The following is a 17,760-nucleotide window of genomic DNA, read 5'->3' as shown; positions in this document are numbered from 1 at the left end:
TAAAACACTCCAGTCGTCTCCTACGAACAAACCCGACACCATTCAAAGCCAGGGTACATTTTGACTCTTCGGACTGCAGAACACGGCTCCAATCTTCCATACTCCAATCTTTATGTTCTTTGGCAAATGCAAGGTGTTTTTTGCAGTAAATGGTTTCTTTACTGTACACAACCTCTCAATCCAGCCTCTTGTAGCCGTTGGCTTACAGCTCAAGATGTAATTGGAGGTTGGAGATCTCATCCAGAAGCTGTTTTGAGGTGGTCCCATCCTCCTGTCAAAATGCTCACTAGTCTTCCTTGACCAGCTACCGCACTTCACATTCAGCATGGTGCCAGTCTCACTGTGCTTTGAAATAATTCTGTGGACATTGTGACCATTCACATCCTGCACATGAGCATATCCAAAACCAAATGACCAGATTTAGCCATTTCAACAATTGGTTGCAGAGGATAACTCCTTCCATCTGGCCATTTTCACTAAAACCCACAAAATAACGTCTAATAATATAGCTAATACTTGCCACAATTTATTGAATTACAGGCTGGGAATAATGAGTGCAAGCTTGGTATGACCACTTGGCCACACAATTTCACTGCGTCATGATAAATTATATAACTGAAACGTGGAACACATACATTAGTTTTAGACTCCAGGCACTTCACAACATGCATTGTTATCTTTGAGATGCTACACTCTTAAAAATAAAGGTTTCAAATGGGGGTTTTTACAACAGAACCATTTTTTTGGTTCCCCAAAGAATCTTTCAGTGAACAGTTCTTAAAAGAACCGTTCTTAGTGTAAAGAACACCTTAATTATAAAGAACCTTTTGTGCAATTACTTGACTTGGATAGATGTTAAAGGTTCTTCATGAAACCAGATGCCAATAAAGAATCTTTATGTGTAGGTGTGTATGAAATGTTTCACTGGCAGTAACCTTAACCTCCAACTGGACTGGACAAGAACTAGATTTCAGCCTCCTGAAGAGGAAATGACATCTCTTTCATTGAGTGTAGTGTGTAGTCCTGTACAAAGGGGGAGGACAGAGGGTGTGCACTAAGTAAAAACAGAGCGTGTCCTGTCTCGGGTTACACAGAAGAGAAGGAGAGAAAAAAAAAAGAGTAGAGGAATTCACAGTCACTTTTTGCGAAGAGATTTAACTGGAGTTGCATGGAGCCCATCAGACTGGAGAATGAAGATCTCTGCAGTGGTAACAGCTCTCCTGACTAACATCTTTTTTGGAAGTAAGTGCCGTGTGTTTGAATTTAACATGATCAACTGTGATTGTTCAGTATAGCTTAGAAAATCAGCCTAGGTGTTGCAAGTAACTGCATTTTTTATCTAATGAATGTATTTCTTTCTATTTTCATCTGTTTATTTTTGTAGTTTTGAGAGTTTGAATATAAAGTTCAAGTTCAAGGCTAGATGTGGTCAAGCTGACATGTGTGCAATGCCTCAATATAAACACTAGCAGTGTGAAATTTCAATTGTTTGTGGGTTTTTTTCCTGATAATTCACTTTTTCTTTTCAGCTATATGCTGTGGTTTCTGACTTCTTCACAAGTATATAAGGAACATCCTTATTTTTTGTAACTTAAATCTTATCTGTGTGTGTGTGTGTGTGTGTGTGCGTCACTTTGTGTTTATAGATAGCACAACGTTCTCAGAAAGAACTGACACACCAAGTTGTTTTCTTTCTTTGAAAAATGCTTACTGCATAATGGAAAAAAGACATCTATTTATAACTTTATATTCAGGATTTATATGCCTAAATTCAAATTTACGAATATACATTAAAACTTATACCTATATATTATGGTTTTATGTACAGCAAATATTTCTGGTTGTACAATATTTCACAAAATGATGTTCGAGGAACTGACCGCAAGCATCCACAAAAATATCCCCTCCAGGGTATCTGGTTTCAAAAAAAAAAAAAAATTAGTTCTGAAATTCTGTTGCAATTAAATACAGGCAGTTATTAATGTGCAAAACTGTCCAAATTCTGTATATTTCACAATTTTTTTTAAAGAAATTAATACTTTTATTCAGCAAGGATGCATTAAATTGATCAAAAGTGACTGTAAAGACATTTATAATGTTACAAAAAATCGTATTATGAAGCAGCACAACTGTTTTCAATTTTCATAATTATCAGAAATGTTTCTTGAGCAGCAAATCAGCATATTAGAATGATTTCTGAAGGATCATGTGACACTGAAGACTGGAGTAATGATGCTGAAAATTCAGCTTTGATCACAGGAATAAATTACATTTTACTATATATTCACATAGAAAACAGCTATTTTATATTGTAACAATATTTCACTATTTTTACTGTATGTTTGATCAAATAAAAGCAGCCTTGGTGAGCATGAAAGACTTCTTTCAAAAACATTAACAAATCTTACCGACCCCAAACTTTTGAACACTAGTATGCATAACTGTATATATAATTTAATATATGTATTTGTGGCGATGTCTGCCTGAGATCCACCCAAGTAATGTTCTCCAGATGGCCTGTCAAAAAGTCTCCTTAAGCAGAAGAGTCTGGAAAGGCTCTCAGTTTTAATTTCCCAGCATGCATTGCTTTACAATGCTCTTTAAAGTCTACAGACAAATTGCTGGCTTAAACGACTGAGACGCTGAATAAAAAATTACTCTCGTTTAATAATTCTTCATCCATTTTTCTTGAATACTGTGGCTGTATTAAATGTTGCATCTCTCTCATGAATGTCACATCAATTCCAGATGTGTGCTCGGCTATCAACGTCACAGTCACTCCCTCTCCGTTCACGGTGGTGGCTGAGGGGGAAAACATCACCTTGTCCTGTCAGGTGAGCCAGCGACGCCGGTCGGCGAGTCTGCCTGTGGTGCGCTGGATGTTTCAGCCGGAGTCGGGAGGAGAGGAGCTGCTGGTCGCGCGGGTGAACATGCAGAGAGCCAAGTTTTACGGAAACTACACCAAGAGCTTCCGCAAGCCCAAAATGAAACTGACGGTGGTGAAACACGGCAAGATATACAACCTCCTCATCGTGAACATCAGCGAACAGGACCGGGGTCTTTACAGCTGCAGGGTGCAGGAGTTTAAGAAGCATCAGGAACGATGGAAAGCTTTGACCAACAGCTCGGCCTCGACGCAGCTCAGAGGTTTGTCTAACGTACAGCACTGTTTAGTGATGGGAGAAATGAAGCTTTTCTAAACTTTGAATCAACTGCTGTGCAAAATGTTTCACTGTTTCAAAGCCCTCAAAACGTCACAGGCTGGAGGTCAGTATGGTGTAAATGCAACAAAAGCCCAAATTATGCATTCAAAAAAACACCTTTTACAACCAAATGCAAACGTTCTATTGAAGATATAACCTTTAAGGGCATGTTTACACCTGGTATTAAAGGAGTGGTTGATTATGATTTGACTTTTTTAACTTTAGTTAGTGTGTAATGTTGCTGTTTGAGCATAAACAACATCTGCAAAGTTACGACGCTCAAAGTTCAATGCAAAGGAGATATTTTCCTATACAGAAATCACTTTTTAAGGACTACAACAAACAGCTGGTAGGGACTACAACGAGCTTCTTCCTGGATTAGTGACATCACTAACCCTAAAATTTACATAAACCCCGCCCCTGAGAACACACAACAAAGGGGGTGAGGCCATGTTGGACTGCTTTAGAGAAGAGGAAGAGTTGTTGTAGTAGAGTGTTGTTGTCATGCCGTCATTTTACGCCGACTGCTTCACAAACGAGGGTCAATTCAACGCTGGATTTGCACAAAAGATTAACATGACGGCACATGCTAGTCGATGAGTTGAATCAACTCCACAGCAACTACATAAATTTATCCACTAACCATTCAGAAACGTCTAAAAGTTGTAACTTCTTCCTGAGTCTCTCCATCAGTGTCGACTCCGGTTTGATCAATGTAAGGCTGAACACCGTTACTGACAATCCTCATTTTGGCTGCGTGAGATTCTCCAGCTTTGTTGTTGTTGAGCGACCGAAGCGTGAGCTGTTAAAGCTCTGCCCTCTTCTGGAAAGGGGGCCGGGAGCAGCAGCTCATTTGCATTTAAAGGGACACAAACAAAAATGGCGTGTTTTTGCTCACACCCAAATAGGGGCAAATTTGACAAGCTATAATAAATGATCTGTGGGGTATTTTGAGCTGAAACTTCACAGACACATTCTGGGGACACCAGAGACTTATATTGCATCTTGTGAAAAAGGGCATTATAGGTCCCTTTTAAGAGGCGTTTTGGTCAATCGGATCACAAGTGGACGACGCTAAATACAGGTGTAAACGGGGTCTAAAATCCTTTGAGCTTTGAGCTTGTCCACTTTCGACCACTTCCAAAGGTAATCAAAAACGCATTTGACTGGATTGTTTTTGTAATGTAAACACTCATGTGGTCGAATGTGTTTTAACAGCCACTAAAGACCGCCTACTTTCCGCCTACTGACCTAATGCATAAAAAAGTAATGGGGAGTCGACTCCAAAAGAGTCATTTCCTCGACTCTGAATAGCCCCAGAGTCGGGGTCGACTCCAGCACAGGAATCGACTCTCATTGTTGACTCTGTTGCTGTGTCCGAAATTGCTCACTTGTTTATTGATCCCTATACAGTGCATGGCAGTTGAGTGCACTTTATAAGCAAGGAGTGAACGAAATGAAGCAAGGAATTCGGACACTGACATATTACATCGTGTCAGAGAGCTGTCGCAGAAACTGTGTTATATACATTTATCTGACATGTAGCTTAATTTAGAAATAGATAACAGTCATAGTGAGACTATTAACTACAACTCTTCTTTTATATTTTACAAGTGTGTCATTAAAAAAGTCAACAAATTTAGACACTTGTGTTCACAGAGATCAACATCCATTAACCAGCGAACTAAACATTTCAAAACAGTTATGAAGTAACAAAGCCTCGTTTACTGAAATCACAGGACTTTTGGTGTTTGATTCACTGAATCGTTTTTTTTTTTTCAAAACAGATGATTCTTAAAATTTTGAAGCTTCTCAAAAGCACCCATCACTAGCACTATTCCATATGCTGTTGTGACTTTTCGTTGAAAGTTTCTCTCATCTTGACTCTTAAATTGTCTCGAGGTTTGAAACATCTGACAAAATACTCACCGCATACGCGACACATGTCGAGAAACTCTTTCTGGGTTTTATGTGTTAGATTTTCCATTAAAAACATGTGGAAAAGTGATCTAATATTTATGCGCTATATATCTGTCTTTTGGCAGTCAGGAGATGACAGAAACAAAGTGAACACTGGCGTAGTGACAGCCAAACGCTGTTGACACTGGCTGCAGAGTGGAGTTTTCCCTTACTAACTTACTGTACCGACAAACAGACACACAAAAAGACTGTCGCTCTCTGGATCCAAGACAAAATAAGTCCAGACATATTTTAAATGTAAGAAGGGGTTCACGCCAAAGCAGCAAGAGTCATAAAAGGCGAAGAGAAAAATGAGGTCAGGAACTTGACTAACAGATCAGAGTTTCCCAAAAAGGGGCGCCGGTGCTCACTGTGGGTGGCCGTCGCATGGCCTACTGAAAGACATCAGGAAATCAAAATGAGATGTTTGTGGCTTTTAGTGCATGTGTGTTATCTACATGTGAGTGTACTGCCAAACATCTGCAAGATTCACTTTTAGCAAACATTTAAAATTTGCAGTCTTTCCCTTCAGGTAATCTGACCAAAACAAGTTAACTCTAGTCTGAACTAAGGGACGTACATAATTTTTGTCAAATGACCACCAAGGACTCAAATACAACATATAGGCTCACTGGAAAAACATGCCATTACCTACATTTGTGCAGAAAACATACCCATGCAAACAATTCACTGCAATTCACAGCTTAAAAATTAACATTAGTGTCAGCAAAACCGCAATGATTTTAATTCCTTTTCACACAAATTATAACTACAGGGGCAAATTATCGAATAATATAGAGACTTATTTTCACACAGTTCACTTTTACACATTTAACACTTAGTTAACGTAGTACATGACTTGTAAACTAATACATTTTGACGTTTGCATCACATCAGCAGCTCTATATGTTTGGCGTTTCGCACATGGTAAACTAGTTCAGCAGCTTACCTGGTACTGCACTGCTCTCGTGATGTAAAGCTCTCAGGTACGAGTGAGCTCAAAGACATGTAGAAGCAGCTGAAATGCATGGTTGCTTCAGCAAATTGTATCCCATGTTTGCTTTTGTTAAGACTATCGGTTAGGTTTAGGAAAGGTATAGTGTAAGTGCATATGTGGAGCAATGGAGCTCGTCAAGCCCTTTCATGTGGTCTTAAATTTCAGAAGTGTAAAAAAAAGACTTCTAAATTGCTATTTTTCAAAAGTTACTAAAAAGTATTAATAGAAAAAACTTTCTTTTTCTAGTCTAACAAAAGTTTTTTTCAAGTGTGTCACATTTCACTTTCATATGAAAGCTTGTTTCCACCACTAAATAAAAAAATTTAAAAAGATAACTGCGACTTTATCTTACAATTCTGACTTTTTTCTCGCAATTGCGAGTATTTTTCACGCAATACTGACTTTATATCTCACAATTCTGACTTCTCAGAATTGCAAGATATAAAGTCAGAATTGCATAATATAAACTTGCAATTCTGAGAAAAACATCTTTTTTCCCCTCACAATTCTGACTTTATATCTTGCAATTCTGACTTTGTATCACATAATTCTGACTTTATATCACAATTCTGACTTTATATCATGCAATTCTGATATTATATCACTTAATTCTGACTTTATATCACACAATTCTGACTTTATATCTTGCAATTCTGACTTTGTATCACATAATTCTGACTTTATCACACAATTCTGACTTTATATCTTGCAATTCTGACTTTGTATCACATAATTCTGACTTTATCTCACAATTTTGACTTTATATCATGCAATTCTGATATTATATCACTTAATTCTGACTTTATATCTTGCAATTCTGACTTTGTATCACACAATTCTGACTTTATCTCACAATTTTGACTTTATATCATGCAATTCTGACTTTATATCATGCAATTCTGATTTTATCTCGCAATTCTGACTTTATATCATGCAATTCTGACTTTATATCTTGCAATTCTGACTTTGTATCACACAATTCTGACTTTATCTCACAATTTTGACTTTATATCATGCAATTCTGACTTTATATCACACAATTCTGACTTTATATCACGTAATTCTAACTTTATATCTCACAATTCTGACTTTATATCTCACAATTCTGACTTTTTATCTCACAAATCTGACTTTATAACTCGCAATTATGAGTTTATATCTCACAATTCTGACTTTATATCTTGCAATTCTGATTTTGTATCACACAATTCTGACTTTATCTCACAATTTTGACTTTATATCATGCAATTCTGACTTTATATCATGCAATTCTGATTTTATCTCGCAATTCTGACTTTATATCACTTAATTCTGACTTTATATCACACAATTCTGACTTTATATCACGTAATTCTAACTTTATATCTCACAATTCTGACTTTTTATCTCACAATTCTGACTTTTTATCTCACAAATCTGACTTTATAACTCGCAATTATGAGTTTATACCTCGCAATTCTGAAAAAAAAGTCAGAATTGTGAGAATAAGTCGCAATTACCTTTTTTATTTTTTATTTCATGGTGGAAACAAGCTTAAATGCTTTTTTTTTTTTTTTAAATTGACAATTTTACTGCCGTAATCTGGTGAGAGAAACAGGATATTTTATCCATCAGGAACCGATCTGATTGTGAAAAGTGAAGATTACAAGAGAGAAGAGAGTGACGCGGTTGAGTGGAGAGGTTTAAAAGAAGGATTCATGACGTCAGCTAAAAAAGGAAAGTCATTTTAAAGTCATTTAATTTCAATAATAAAATATTACAAACATGTTTTTTATTTGGAATAATTATGCAGCATATCATCAATAATAAGAACTTGTATTAATAAAATACTGTAATTTCATGATGGGGATTGCTTGAAATGGGAGATGAAAACACTGTAGAATGATGACATAAAAACACAGAAAACAGAAATCGCACATCCAGTAACTACTGTATGTACAGATACCCTTTGATAAACTCTTCCATACAGTTACACAAGATAAGCCCTCACTGTTAGAAATTAATTAGTATGGAACAATTATATACTTTAGTTGATGCATAACCTTAACTAACAGCTCAGTTTAAATGAGAATCTGTGTTTTTGATTTTAGGTTATCTATAGAACTGTAGTCCCAAGTAGTCCCAAAACCAGGCCATACCACTAAACTCAAAACTATCTGTTCCTAAAACATAATCACATTTTCCACTGAGAGTATTTGTAAGGAGAGCCATTGAGCGTCTCTGCCATGTGAGGGAGGATGTGGTGCAGATTTAAATACACAGTAGCACAGCGAAATACTGACCGTGTTTGTGGGTTCAACAACAATGTAGTTAGATGTTTTGTGTGACTCTTGTCAGCACGTGTTGCAAATCAATAAAGCCTTTATTGAAGGCCGTCTCTGTGAAAAAGCCTAGATTTGAAGTAAATGGGTTGTATTTTTATGCATTTTTGTTGTGCCTGTCTTTATTTCCAATGCTAAATGGAAAGTAACTTGCTATGCTGAAAAGGCACGACAACCATCAAGGCTTAGTTGTCATGAGTAAATGTCTCAGAATGTGATCATTCATTTCACAGAAACAGAGGAAAATGTTATAATTCCCTACTTTTTTATACTCGTTCATATATTCACTACTTCTTTTCATAGTTGAATGTACTGTGGCCATGCAATGAATGCATTAATATATCAACTGATGCAGCTGCTCTATTGAAACATGCATCTGTGAGGTCTTCAACAAATGACTTTTGGCAAAGGACATACTGTACAGTGACATTAGCCTTCAGTAAACCACTGAAGAATTTGTATCTGGCTCTTTTTTGTCCAAATATAAGCCATATGACTCCATAGAGCTTTTGTCCCTTCCCAGTTCAGTCAGACATGAGCAAGGGCTCCAAAAATAAGCACATTTCTGCAAGAGTCATGAATAGAGAAATAAATAGTAGTCCATGTGCAAGCAGAAAAAGCAGAAGACATTTGCAGTGTGGTTAATAAGAATGCATAGCCAACTGGAAATGCTGTGCATGATCTACATTCTAATGATCTACTCTGTTACAAACGCTACATAGTACAATAAAGACAATTTCATGTAGTTCCTCGCACAATACAAATGTTATGACCTCAAAACCCCATAGTGCATGATTTATAAGCTAATACATTGTGAAGTTTGCATCACATAAGCAGCTCCATATGTATGGCTTTTCTGATGTAGTAAACTTGCTCGGTCGCTCACCTGGTACAGCACTGATTTGATCTTAGAGTGTGCGAACGCTAAAATCCACGCCAACGTTCATATTTATAAAACGGTCTTTGATGTGGAAAAGTGCTTAGCGCCACATCAGGGTCTAAGCAGACGTACGCACTTTTCCTTGTGGCAGAGAGTCGGAGTACTGAAATCGAAGTAAAGGATTTGGACGTTGACTTGTGCTCTTTTATATGTTAATGACATTAATTAGACAGTGTTTACAAGGTGGAGATCTGAAACAATCTGTGCACAATTTCAAGATTGTTTGCAATTTATAAATTTCACATCTGGAAGAGAATGTTGCATATGCACGCTTTTTGTGCGTACTTTCGTTCTCTGAATCGCACGTACGCATATTTGAGAAATGATCGTAATATCAAATTACACTAAAAAATAATGGGTTAAAAACAACCCAAGCTGGGTTGAAAATGGACAAACCAATGTTTGCCCAACGTGCTGGGCAGTTTTATTTAACCCAACTACTGTTTAAAAATTACAATATGACTGGCTTAAAATGAACCCAAAATTAAAAATCAGACACATAATTACTAGAGGCAACAATAATAATTAAATAAGCAGTTTAATAAATGTTAATTTCCAACATATTTTGGGTTAATTTTAAGAAAACAATACAGTAATTTTTAAACAATAGTTGGGTTAAATAAAACCACCCAGCAGGTTGGGCAAACATTTAACCCAACCGCTGGGGTTCAACGGGTTGAAGGTCCAAATGTCAGTTTCAGTGCAGCTTCAAAGAGCTCTACATGATCCCAGACGAGGAATAAGAGTCTTATCTAGAGAAACGATCGGTAATTTTCTAAAAAAAAAAAATATTATTTACTTTTTAACCACAAATGCTCATCTTGCACTGCTCTGTGATGCTCAACGCATTATGTAATCACGTTGGAAAGATCACGCATGACGTAGGCAGAAGTACTGATCCAGTGTTTACAAAGCGAAAGTGCAAAGACTAACGCCTAAGTCAAACGCCCTTTACAAAAAAGGTAAAACAATGATGTCGGACGATTTTGAAGTTGGAGGAGAAAATGAGATACTTACGCGGTACTTCCACCTACATCACACGTGACCTTTCCAACATGATTACGTAATGCGTGGAGCATCACAGAGCAGTGCAAGACGAGCATTTGTGGTTAAAAAGTATATCATTTTTATTTTTTTAGAAAATGGCCGATGGTTTCTCTAGATGAGACTCTTATTCCTCGTCTGGGATCATGTAGAGCTCTTTGAAGCTGCACTGAAACTGACATTTGGACCTTCAACCCGTTGAACCCCAGTGAAGTCCACTGTATGGAGAAAAATCCTGGAATGTCTTCCTCAAAAACCTTCATTTCTTTTCGACTGAAGAAAGAAAGACATGAACATCTTGGATGACATGGGGGTGAGGAAATTATCAGGAAATTTGAATTCTGAAGTGAACTAATCATTTAAAAAAGTAATGTTTTAATGAATATTTGTTTTCTTAGAATGCAGTAACTAGGGAAGTAAAATATATATATATATATATATATATATATATATATATATATATACACTGTATATAATTGCTTAACTTCCACTTCTACTGCTGACAGAACACACAGGATCAACTCATTTGATTTAAGCGAGTCAAATTTGCTCTTTAGTGGTCTGTTGCACACCCAAAAAGGTGGCTAAACTTACTCAGTAGCCGAGGTGGCTGTGTTTGTTCAGCCAGCTAGCCTTTCTGTCGTCAGCTGCCGTGGTTATGAGTATTTCAGGGCATCACAGTGGGTGTTAGCCACTACGAGCCAGGACCATATCCAGAGAGAGGGAAAGCCTCACTGCTGTCATCCCACACACATCTTCCCCTGCAATTTACTTGATTTAACTGCATGTTTCATGTAATTATGAAGGTCTGGAGCCACAGTGATGAGTGTGCAATTCTCTCTTCTTCCTCTCGCAGTCCATGTTCTCCCAGCCGGCAGACCAAAAGAGGAACTGTGGAGTCTGTTTGAAGGTAAGCCACAAAACTGTGTTCAACCATATTGTCTTGAAACCAAAAAAAAAAAAAAAAAAAAAAAAAAAAACTTACTAAACACGTTCTTTCAGATGAAGCGAATAGTCTAATAGAAATGGAAGGAATGACAGATTTTTTTAAAGGGATAGTTCACTCAAAAATTTAAATTTTGTCTTCATTTACTCGGCCTCATGTCCGAAACCCGTACGACTTACTTTCTTATGTGGAGCAGACAGAATATCCTGTCTCTTTTCCGTATAATAAAAGTGAATGGGTAGTATGGGTCTTAATGGGTCTTAAATCAAGATACATTTACTTCTCAATACAAAAAGGTTACACAGAATGCTGTTATATAGGCACTGCAGTGTTGTGGGTATATTTCTGTGCAGTGAACGTACAGTATGCATGTATTTCAGCTGCGTGAAGTGCTGTTTCTCTTGTGTGTTTCAGATGTGTATCTGTGTGCTGTGCTGGTGTGTTGTGTTGGGCTCTTGTGCATGTGCATGTTCACTATAGCTGTGAGCTGTCAGTATCTGCAGAGGAAGAGACGATTAAAAGGTATGATTCTTGCCGTTTTTGATATACAGTCGTGCTCAAAAGTTTACACACCCCTTGCAGAATCTGCAAAATGTTATTTTAACAAAATAAGAGGGATCATACAAAATGCATGCTATATTTTATGTAGTACTGTCCTGAAAGATGTTCACATATAGTAGAAATTCTTCAGTTTTACAGCATCTTCTGCATATTTGAACCCTTTCCAGCAGATTTTGAGATCCATCTTTTCACACTGAGGACAACTGAGGGACTCAAACACAACTATTAAAAAAGTTTCAAACATTCACTGATGCTCCAGAAGGAAACACGATGCATTAAGAGCCGGGGGGTGAAAACTTTTGCACAGGATGAAGATGTCCAGATTTGTCTTATTTTGTTTAAATAGCAAATTTTTTCATCTAGTACTGCCCTTCAGAAGCAACAGAAGATCCTACATGTTTCCTGGAAGACAATAATAGTTGTGTTTGAGTCCCTTAGTTGTCCTCAGTGTGAAAAGACGGATCTCAAAATCACACAGTCACTGCTGGAAAGGGTTCAAATATGCAAAAGATGGTGGAAAACTGAAGAATCTGCAGGACCTGGAGGATTTTTCTGAAGAACAGAGCTCAGTTTAACTGCTCAGGACAAACAAGAGACTCATGAACAACTATCACAAAACATAAAAACAGTCGTGGATCATCCAGGTAACCACACACAGGATTAGGAATCAAGGGTATGTAAACTTTTGAACGGGGTCATTTTTATAAATTCAGCTATTTTTTGTATTGTGTGAACATCTTTTATGTAAAATATCTTATTCAGGACAGTACTAAATAAAAAATAGCATTTATTTTATATGATCCCTCTTATTTTGTTCAAATACTTAACATTTTGCAGATTCTGCAAGGGTTGTGTAAACTTTTGAGCACGACAGTAAAGCAGTCTGATGAAGAATTAATGTGCATGTTAATAATCTTAATCATATATTCTGCTCATTGACATTTTTTACTCCTTTTTGTTAGAAAACTATCATTTGGTCAAGAGCCCACAGAACAGGTGAGAAAAGATGAAAAATTACAACTGCAGATGATTCAAGTCAAATGTATTTGTATAGCGCTTTTCACAACACATTGTTTCAAAGCAGCTTTACAGAAAATCATAATGTTAATATCTTCATGTGGCAGATTAGAGCTGGTCGATAATATAGTTTACATTTTGTGATGACAAAACCAATCACGTAGTTGAGATTTGCTATATAGTACACATCAACCTACACGAGTTACTGTATGCGGATAAAGATGGACATACTTATATATCCAACTTTATATAGAGAGCTGTGTGATAATAGTTTATATTTTGCAACAGCATAAACAATCACGCAGCTGACTATCTCTGAACTTAACACAGGATTCAGGAAGAGTGGGAACAATGGGAACAAAACACTACAAAATAAAATTTTTCTTATCCCATTGGCAGACATTTTTCTTGTTTAACTAAAATATCTTATGTAATTTTGCTTTGTATCTTGTTTTAAGAATGTTTAGATATTTGTAGGGTTGTCAAAAGTACCGACTTTGGTACCTAGACTGCAAAAATGATTTTCTTATTGAGTATTTTTGCTTTTTCCAGTACAAATATCTATGGTTTCCGAAAGTACCAGTACTTCGGTTCCAAGTTGTTACTGAAATTTTAAAAATGTGACAATACCAGCATTTCCCCCTAGCATTTTGAGCACTGTTGAGCAGATTCTGACTAATTTAAACACCTCTGATTGGCCATTGTGTTCACAAGCTCAACAGATATGTCTGTGACTGGCTACAATGATCATCTCTTCATTTGTATTCTAGGGGGAAATGCTGGTATCGTCACAATTTTTAAATTTCAGTACCGACTTGGTACCGAAGTAATGGTACTTTTGGCAACCATAGATATTTGTACTGGAAAAATCAAAAATACTCAATAAGAAAATCATTTTTGCAGTGTAGGTTGCATTATATATCCAACTGAATATATCGCTGGGTGATAATATAGTTTTTCGATGATATAAAAATCGAGGAGGACAACCTTCCTCACAAACTGAAACCGTGTCCATGTGTGTCCAGTTCAGGGGAGACGGTCACTAGTGTCATCAGTCTGTCTCCAGCTCTTCCCAAGAAGGTGAGAAAGTACAAGAAAAATAAAAGAGTTGAGCAGCCAGATGTGCCACCAGAGATACCGGCTAAAGGTAGAGTAACATTTCCAAATTCACCTCTATATATGACTGAAGTGCATACTGTAAATCTCAGTTTAATAACTACAATATTACATCTCAGCCCCTATTGTAGACAAAATGCGAAAGCCAAAGCTTTTAAAACCTCAACCCAGAAAAGTGGTTTTGGTAAGTTACTTTTACGAAATACACAGAAGTTTGTTGTTTGTATTGCAGAACTGCCAATTGTTGTATGTAATATTTTATATGCGAGCTGTAACTTCTGTTTTCCCGTCCCAACAGCCCAAAATTGCAGAGGAGAGCCTGACGTACGCCGAGCTTGAACTGATGAAGCCACTGCCTGAACCCAAAGCTGCAAAGACAGGAACGGTGTACGCTCAGATACTCTTTGAGGACAAGCATGTGTAGCATTACATTTATTTGGTACAAAACATTATTTATAATAACACAATGCTGATTTTTTTTTTTCTGATGTTTTATACATGCAACTTGAGGTGAACTGTAAATATTGTATATGTATATTCATTTTTTTTTTCTATGTTTATGTTTTATCTGTGATAAAAGTTTAATAATTAGCAAATCCAAAATACACATGCAGGAAATTATTGCCATCTGAAAACTGCAAACTGTAACTAAAAGGCATACAAAAGCCCTTAAAACTACAAATATTACCTATTTAAATTTGCTGAAATTTGGACTCCTATTTGTTAATAAACTAATAATTTATACAAGGACATTTGCACACAGGAATATTCTGGGTTCAATACAAATTCATATGCACAGCTTCTGTGTCCTGCAATTGATGTATTTTTACATTAATTATATTCAATACTATTTTGCTATGTTAAAGGTTCTGGAGGTCTTCTACAAAAGATTTACATGCATCTACGGTCATTAAAACACTTGAATTTTCTCATAATATACATTGCCTTACGTTGAATACGGAAGGCAGCTCGTGCGGAAGCTAGATATTTTACTTCATAACTTGTTAAATATGGATCGCTTCACTTCAGAAGGACTTTATTAACCCCCCGGAGCCGTGTGGAGTGTTTATGATGGATGGATGTGGATGGAAGCACTTTCTTCAGCTCATACTCATTGGTATCGCTCACTGCCATTATAAAGCTCAGATGCGTCATGATATTTATTAATATTTCTCTGATTGTGAAAGTCATACACACCTAGGATGGCTTGAGGGTGAGTAAAGCTTGGGATAATTTTAATTTGAAAGTGAACTAATCCTTTAACCTTGCTGGTTTCATGCTCAAGTTATTGAGTTTAAAGGCTTTATTTATTATGGTATAGAAATAATTGATATAAACTTGCAAAGTGATTTTATCACACTAGAGTTACTCATGTAAAAGTGTATCTGCCAAATGAGAAAAAAGTAATGTAAATGTTTTAGGTTTTGAAAAAAAATTTTTTTTAACGTTTATTCTGGTGCATGACTTTCATTGTACATTGTACGAAATGATTTTCTGAGGGTAAGTTTACACGACAAGGATGCTAAAAACGGAAAAATTTTTTCTTTTGCATTTTTGAAAAGTTTCGCGTACAGACGACAACATTGTCAAAACGATCCCCGTTCACACGGATCCGCGAAAACGATTAAAAACGCTGTATTCTGCTGCCAGGCCAGTAGTTGGCGATGTCACTTTGTAAAGAAACACTACGAGCCTTTAGACTGAACATGATGTCACAGTTTTCACAAATTTGCATTTTTGTACAGTAGTTTACATGGAGATGACAACTGTATCGCTTTCAAAAATGTGCACTTTAGAGCCAGTTTTCAAAAGTCTGCATTTTCAGTCCCCTAAAACGCTGTTGTCGAGTAAATGAACGACCAAAACGCATGAAAAGTTTCCTGATTTTAGTTGAAAACGGTGACCCTTACTGAGTTTTTTTTTGTTGTTTTTTTAGTATAAATACTTCAACATTCTTACAGAATACAAGAAAAATCAACTTAAGAAGCTAAATGATATAAGACAGAGCTATCAAGTCTTGTTTTCTGAAAAATGTGCTTGAAAATAAGCTTGAAAACAACAGCAACAACAAAAAATCTGCCAATGGGTTAGAAAAAAACTATTCAAAGGGAAAACTACTTTATTTTTCTGACCCAATTGGCAGATATTTGTCTTGTTTTAAGCATAAACTCAATTAACTGTATACATTTTTCAGAAAACAAGACTTAATATGTAATTTTGCTTCTCTTGATTTAAGAATGTCTACTGGAAAACAAGACAATACAAGGTATTTTTGTTGTTGTTTTTGTTTTTTTGCAGTGTAAGTACATTACTGTTAATGTGATTTCTGTTTGTTTATTTTCACAAACTAAGGGAAGACCCAGAATTATTTCTGTGGTAATGGAAAGCAGGCCACAGAAGCTCAACTTGCATTGAACCCGGAAAATTCCTTTAAATCTGTCGAAATGCTCAAGACTGTTTGTTTTTCTTTCTTTTTTTAATGGAAGAACGTTTTGGATTTAATAATGGAAAAGCTAATGAAATATCAGGGCGTATCCATATCTGAAACAGACATACAGTCGTCCCCTTCAGTGTCTGTCTCACTCTTTAAGATTAAATAAAGACACAATCTTTCACTCAAAGGGTTTTTGACACTATCACAGACTTTCAATGTGTAAGAAAGTTATCTAACTGTGAAATGTAAAGGGTCCTACTGAGATCCCACAGCCTTCACCACTAACAAGAACCATCTGTGAATGACGTACAGAGACCCACATGCAAAAGATATACTGTTTTTCTCTTCTGTTAAGTGTACTGTAAATTAAACGTTTTTATGTGAAAGAACATGACTAAATCTCTCGATGCTTTTATTGTGTACATCATTTGTAAATTCTGTATCTAAAAAAAACAGTCATGTTCAGTTTCTGTGAGGGTTTTTGTGAACTGTGATTTGTGGGATTGCAAGAGGCAAAGTTTCACATGTGTTTGTGTTTAAATGGGAGGTCAAGTTCTCAACGGTACTACGTTAGAAAGCAGTGTGGAGAAAAATACGTATCTGTAGTCCTTTCATATTAATATAATGCTAAATCAAAAAGACGAAGCATTACAAATGTCAAGCCGTGATATTTCATTCTGTCACTTTTATCTCTTTCTATTCCTGTTGACTGTTGTAGTCTTAAAGGGATAGTTCACCCAAAAATATTGACATCATTTACTCACCCTCAAAACCTATATGCAATTTTTTATTCTGCAGAACACAAAAGAAGATATTTTGAACCAACTTTGGACCCCATTAACCTTCACTGTATGGAGCAAAAAAAACAAAAAGAGACATTTTTCAAAGTATCTACAAATCAAGTCAATATTATTTGTATAGCGCTTTTCAGAATACACATTGTTTCAAGGCAGCTTTACAGAAAATTGTGTTTATGTTTATATTATATGTCTTATAGTCACATTTAGATTTAGTAATGATAAAAGAAATTAAGCAGTTGAGATTTGCAATATATTATTACTACACAAATAAACTATGTATGGCGATGAAGTTGGACATACTTATATATCCAACTTTACATAAAGAGTTGGGCATTATACACTCTAAAAAATGCTGGGTTGTTTCAACCCAAATTTGGGTCAAATATGGAAAATGTATTGAAAAATTTGGGTTGAAATAACCC

General features: G+C 36.2%; 1 protein-coding gene across 1 annotated transcript; it reads left to right on the top strand.

Annotated features, from left to right (window-relative positions):
* The first annotated feature begins 1,088 nt into the window (after positions 1 to 1,088).
* Positions 1,089 to 16,937, top strand: vstm4b (V-set and transmembrane domain containing 4b). Its single transcript, XM_051914516.1, has 8 exons — positions 1,089 to 1,242; positions 2,749 to 3,147; positions 11,321 to 11,374; positions 11,825 to 11,932; positions 12,934 to 12,967; positions 14,014 to 14,135; positions 14,224 to 14,288; positions 14,403 to 16,937. Exons 1-8 carry the CDS (start codon positions 1,191 to 1,193, stop codon positions 14,526 to 14,528), a joined length of 960 nt encoding a protein of 319 aa, XP_051770476.1. The 5' UTR covers positions 1,089 to 1,190; the 3' UTR covers positions 14,529 to 16,937.
* Positions 16,938 to 17,760: the final 823 nt, after the last annotated feature.

Source organism: Ctenopharyngodon idella, chromosome 12 (assembly GCF_019924925.1).
Source record: "Ctenopharyngodon idella isolate HZGC_01 chromosome 12, HZGC01, whole genome shotgun sequence".
In the NCBI taxonomy this organism is placed as follows: domain Eukaryota; kingdom Metazoa; phylum Chordata; class Actinopteri; order Cypriniformes; family Xenocyprididae; genus Ctenopharyngodon; species Ctenopharyngodon idella.
The sequence above is the reverse complement of the archived record's forward strand: the minus strand, read 5'-3'. Positions and strand labels throughout refer to the sequence as shown.